We start from the raw sequence: 6,289 nt of genomic DNA, 5'->3' as shown, positions 1-6,289 counted from the left end.
AGAACCTATTGCAATAAAACGGCAATTTCATACTTTAACCCCTAATACTACCAATCAGGAAGATACTTAAATTCCTCATTATGTGTAATCTATCACAATTTTAATATAATAATAATAATAATAATAACGCTCACAATCAACACTATTAAAAGTGGCGGTCGGTGACTAGTATTTTTTTTTAAATTATGGTGTCATTTGAATATGATTTCTTAAATAAAGTAGTCGTATAGAATATTATACAAAATTAAATAACTTTAGGTGAAAGGTAAAGAACATGAAGTGCCGAATAGTAATGTTAAAACATTTCTGTTTAAGTTCTGTAGTAAACTACAGAGCGTTTAAAAAAAGAGGCTCTGAATTAGGCTTTTAAATTCAATCTTAATGTCAAATGAAATATGTTAAATACCTACTTTTGCGTGACTTTCAGCATTCTAAAGCCATTAGAAACATTTTTGCAAAGATATCTACCAAATTTGGACTTAAAGTCCTTTTAGCTCTCTCATCTACAGACATATACAATCGTCGGTGTTTGGTAGAAAGGGCGAAAGCGTTATTTGGAAAAAAAATGTAGGGGAGCATGTTTTAGTTTTTCACGACTGTTTTGAAATATTTACGTCCTACTAGATTCAATTTCAAAACTTAAACTTAATTAAAACCGAAATGAAATTTTAAACCAGGGCGTAAATGGACAGTTCTCATAACTTAGAATTTTAAATTAAATCTTTTTGTAGTAGAAACTTTTTACACACACACGTTGAATTTTAACGTTTACAGTGCTGCTAACTTTAAAAGCTTACAAAATGCATTTACCAAAGATTAAAAATGCGTTCACAAATCGAGAGAAGGTCAAAATGTGAGGGAATGATTTTTTTGGTTAGGACATAAATAATAATACATTTTTTTAAATTTATTTATCGTGTTTTTACCACAGGATAGCTTTGATATTGGAAAAGCATATTTTATTTGATCGAATGTTTAAAATGTAAAGTTTATTTTTGTTAATTGTGTTGATTTAAAGCACAGAACATATTTGATTGATGATTTTGGGGACATTTTTATATTATTATTATTATTTAAATAGACTAATCAATATTTTATATAAGCATTACTAGTAATTGATTATAATTTGATATTAAATATTAAATTTACGGCAACAATTATATACTTTTTTTTTATAAACCTAAAGGACAAGAATTTCGAGATTTTGTAAGAATTACCCAAATATTTTATAACAGTCAATATGCTCCCATGATTTTTTTTTGAAATGGCGCTTTCGCCCTTTCTACAAAACACAGATAATATATTCTAAAACTATAAGTAACATTTCAGGACACAATAGCAAAGGAAAGAGCGCTTCGTCGGCAAACGCTCTGCGGCGGGGAACATGAAAACCGCGAGGCGGGTGCTCGCGCCGCGCAGGCAGAAGCTAAAGCTGCCACTGAGGCCAGGGCCAGGGAATTGGCAGAGAAACGCCTGGCCGCTGCACAGACGGAGAATGACAGCTTAAAATCAGAGTTGGAAGAGAGTAGAAGACTTCTGGCTTCCACACAAGTGTGTAATAATAATAATGTGGCAGACAACCACACGGATTACCTGGTCTCAAACTAGGGAATTCCCTGTACTTTTGAGAACCAAACCAACGCGCATTCACTCCGGGGCACTAACCAGAACGTCCAGACCAGAACTAATTTAAAAACGTTCATTTCTCAAATTAATCCTATCGGTAATCGAACCCGGGACCTCTTCATCTACAGGTGCCTACAGATTTGCTCGATTTTTTGACGTTACTGTTTTTCGAAATGGTGTGCTTTGACGATCTATTGCCTGCGCCGCCTGCAGATTTGCTCGATTTTTGACAATTATTACGATCATTTAGCAGTGATCGGAATAGATAGAGTATATTTACCTAAATTTCGAGGAACGGAGTCAGAAAGTCGGGACTACCTTTCTACTACATTTTTTTGCCCCGGATTTTTCCGAGATTTGGGAAATCACTTAATATACATAAAAAACTGACTATCGACTGACATCGACTCTTCGTGTAGTTCTTTTCGAACTTTCTGACTCGACTTTCATGTCCATGTCCATAAATCAACAGTGTAATTGAAATACATTATCTTAATAATTGTAATTACATATACTAAGTATGAATTTTTTTGTCGGAATTTTCGTAAATAATCCGAGAAATTGTGGTAGCAACAACTTGTCGCCTCGTCTACCTATCCCAAATAATGTCAATTTCGAAAGTACCGGGACAAAAAATATTTTCTTAAATTAGTCTCCACTTTCTGTCCCTGTTCATCGAAGTTAAGATAAATAAAATATACTTTACCTATTCCGATCAGTGCTTATTAGCGATCGATAAATATCAAGGTTAACGTCGAGCAAATTTATCGGCATCTAATTTCCACATTCCACAAAGTCGATGAACAAATCATCGTCGAGCGTCTATTGCTTAAACATTTACTCGATTTTGTCTGATCACATGTGTCTGCTAACGTGTCTTAGTAGCGGTCTAGACGAGGGTCCAAGGCGAGGATACGAACAGGACACTTGAATTGCCCTTTAAGTCGGAAGCTATGTCCGGAAATTGTCTCAGGACACTGCGACCTGCATCTTCGGCTCTAGCTCGGAGAGCTAGTAGAAGATGAGCTAGATTTCCTCCGGTCACTGCAGCAGCTTAGGTTATTGGGAACGGAGAGACGCCGTTTTTCAGCGTCGGGAAGTGAGCGTGCCTTACAGCCCGTGTCCGTGCATATGGGCTGGTCTGGGGTCAGGACCTGACTGAATAGGTCCCTGTGCAGGCTTGCTTGCTCAGTTTATAGTGCTCTTCCCGTATAACAAAGAGTTTAGGGAAGGTCACTGTAAACAAAACTTGTGTAGAAAAAGAAAAGATATGGGACAGATCACATGTGCCAATGATAAAAAAAATTGAGCAAATATGTAGGCACCTTAATGCCCACATTGCAAACCGTTGGGTCACAGAAGTCGACAAGGTATGTACGCCATTGATGAAATGGACTTTAAAATGTAATGTGTTGTTGGGGAGACGGTACATGTGTTCAATGGTACGATAATTGTCAATAAAGTATGCATGCACTTCGTACCGCGCGGAATCCGGTATACTAAGATATTAGCCAGTAGTTTGTTTACAATTTTTTCAGGAGACTTTGAGTGAGAAGCGTCGCGTTGCAAATTCGGCCTCAGAACAGGTGAAGGAATTGCAAGTGCAGCTTGCACAGGAGCGCACTAGGGTCACCTCTCTACAGGCCCAAGTTCAAGTAAAACTTTTGATTAATTTATAAACATTTTTTCATTTATTCTACTGTAATTTTAAAAATACATACATTCTGTACTTGAAAGTGTTAGTGTAATTCACTTTTTAATATTTATTTTTATTCAATATCATGATGTTTTACTCCCGTGATATTCAATAAAAATAAATATTACAATTAATATGGCGACATCTCTGTTAATCTTCTGGTAGCTGTAAAAGTACCTGATTGAGTAAAGAAACTTTCATAAGTTCTCGCAAAAAAAGTCGTTTAAACCCAATACAAAGATCCGCAACAAGCACATAGAGAAATTCCTAAGACCTGCCGAATCGACCCGTAGCTCAGTTGGTAAAAGCTGTAGCCACGTCGAGGCAATAAACACTATTTCGAGGTCAGAAATGATAGACAATTGCACAAACAAATTACTAATTTATTATCTCAAAAAAACTCAATAGCTATATATTTACAACCCTCATAAGTCTGTCACTATGCATTACGGAGGTTTAAAGACGAACAAATTGTCTGCCTGGGGGTAAGCGACACGCCTATACACAACAGTTGCAGTGCCACTAATATTTTGAAATTTTTTTAAATATATTTTTTAATAAGTGCACATTTCACTTCCATCTCACCTGACGGAAAGAGACGATGAGGTCGACCATGTAGCATGCACACCTAAATTAAGCCTATTCACTCTCGCCTAGAAAAGGCCCTAGTTATAGCGATCGTGAAATAAGTCCGCTCTCCATATAAATGTGGAAGCGAAACGCTTCCGAATCTTGGGAATATCAACAACATAAGGGTGGAACTCAAGCCTTCGTCTAGTGTCGATGATGAAAACCCCTTTTCATAAGGCGGAATTAAATTATGCAATTCCATCGCACACTCTCCGCGATATATCCTGTAGAATACCGATAAGCAGGCGACTTTACGGCGGTGTACAAGGCTCTACATCTTCGTCTTTACTAATTCCGAGTCACCTATAAGCCTCTTAGCACGCTTGTCGATTAAATCCAAAGTGGCCAGTTGGTATTCAGCAGAGCCATCCCATAAGTGGCATTACTCTATACACGACCGGACTTGTACTTAGTACAGCTCAAGCAACTGTCCCGCTGTAGATATAGCCTTAAATCACAGATCTGAGGGGCACTGCCACTGCTACGGCGCCCGTCACACTACAGCACCCTTACCCTTTAAAACTGCAACCCAATAATGCTTACCTCTTGGCGACAGAAATAGGTACGGTGGCAGTTCTTCCCTGGACGAACTCTTCCAACTCTTCCAGCTCAGGAGCTCTACAGCTGATAAGTTGAATAAAAGGATTTTTTTCTTGTTTCGATCTTTGTGTATAACAATCAATCAATAATAATAATTCATTTCCGTTTTGTGCTTAGCAATACATAGTTAGCGTTTTGTATTGTTGTTCGTAATGTTAATAAATAAATAAATGCTATTGTTGTTATGTTTTGTACCCTTTACTACTCGTCAAGGAGCTGGAGCGCGCCATAGAGGAGGCGGCTCGTCGCGAGGCAGCCTTGGAGGAACAGAGTGCACGAACCGAGTCTCGCCTGAACGAGCGCCTGGAAGCCGCAGAGACCAGAGCTTCTAATGCCTTGCAAGACGACGCAAGGCATCGCGAAAAGGTTAATCATGTAGGGTGAAATTTTATTCCTACATTCAGATTTATGTAGGAATAAAATTTCACCCGCAAATCGCATTAGTTTTTTTTCGTCAATTTGCAATAAGTCTCTACATAAAAGTAGTTCTATTTTTTCTTAATAATAATAATAATAGTTTTTTTTTTTATTTAAGACAACATTGGTCCACTTCTAAGTTATACAGAAACCTTAGGTACGGTATTCGTTTACAGTTCAATATTTATAAATGTAATAAAATAAAATACAATCAAAAATAAAATTTAAATTTAAAATTGCATAAAATAAAATTTAAATAATTTAACATTAAAAACTAAAAATTAAAATATTATAATGAAATGACATTTTTTTTTAAATTGAAATAAAATAAACATTAAAATTGAGTAAAAGAAAATAAAATTAAATTTGAATTGCACCCCCAGCTTGATCATTTTAATTTTAGTAAATCATCATTATTTATCAATCTAACGCTACGCTAGAGCGTAACCACGAGGCGCATAACTTGATCGTGTCATCACTTGATATCATAAAATTATGTACGTATTTAAAGCTTGATTGTAATTAGACGTATCTAATCCAGGTGAACACGTTGGAGCAACTCGTCCGACAGTTGGAACGTGAAGTAAGGGCATTAGAAACACGAGGCTGTGTGGGATGTCAAGCGCGTGAAGACGCCGGTGACAGTGGGGATGCTAAGAGGGACCACCACAGCGACACTGAGAGTGTGGGTGATGCTAACCACGCGGTGCTAGCACAAACTGTAGTGCTAAAGGAACAACTTGAACGCGCTGAGGCACAGTTACAGGCACGTCTATCTTAATAACTAACAACATCGTGCGAACATATTTACAGTAATTTGAGACTAACAGCACAATGGTGAACCCACATTTAATTTTTTTTCTACAATATTACTTTAAATGATACTAAGGTGCATAATTATTTTATTGCGATGTTATTTTCATGTATAAAAAAAATATTAAATATGTTTTATTATATACATATACCCTATGGTCATATAGCGGCTAAATAGCAGCTCATAATATAATAACTCAGCAGCAGTAGAGTTCGTCCAGGGAAGTACTGCCACCTTACCTATTTCTGCCGCCAAGCGAAATGAGAGCATTACTGTGTTCCGGTTTTGAAGGGTGGGTGCTGGTGAAATTACAGGCACATGAGACTTGTCAACTTACGTCTTAGGGTGACGGGCGCAGTGCCCCTCAAATCTTTGCGATTTAAAGCTCTGAATGGCACTGCAACTGTTTTGAACAGGCGTGTAGCTTATCATTAGACACGACTTGTCCGTCCCGTCACTTGTATTATAAAAAAATGCGATATTTTCATTATAATGTATTCGGGCGT

The 6,289-nt window shown here is 37.1% G+C and overlaps 1 protein-coding gene across 3 annotated transcripts in view; it reads left to right on the top strand.

Moving 5' to 3' along the window:
• LOC113226009 (citron Rho-interacting kinase) overlaps nt 1-6,289 on the top strand; it is a 45,405-nt gene that overhangs the window by 12,750 nt on the left and 26,366 nt on the right. For all 3 annotated transcript variants that reach the window (XM_026458515.1, XM_026458514.1, XM_026458513.1), the window contains exons 11-14: nt 1,330-1,551; nt 3,165-3,281; nt 4,766-4,918; nt 5,511-5,735. In XM_026458515.1, coding sequence (XP_026314300.1) covers nt 1,330-1,551; nt 3,165-3,281; nt 4,766-4,918; nt 5,511-5,735 — 717 coding nt within the window. The remainder of the gene's footprint in view (nt 1-1,329; nt 1,552-3,164; nt 3,282-4,765; nt 4,919-5,510; nt 5,736-6,289) is intronic.

This window comes from Hyposmocoma kahamanoa, unplaced genomic scaffold (assembly GCF_003589595.1).
Source record: "Hyposmocoma kahamanoa isolate Upper Pololo Valley unplaced genomic scaffold, ASM358959v1 180, whole genome shotgun sequence".
Taxonomy (NCBI): Eukaryota; Metazoa; Arthropoda; class Insecta; order Lepidoptera; family Cosmopterigidae; genus Hyposmocoma; species Hyposmocoma kahamanoa.
Note: the sequence above shows the minus strand (reverse complement) of the source record. Positions and strands in the feature narration are given on the sequence as shown.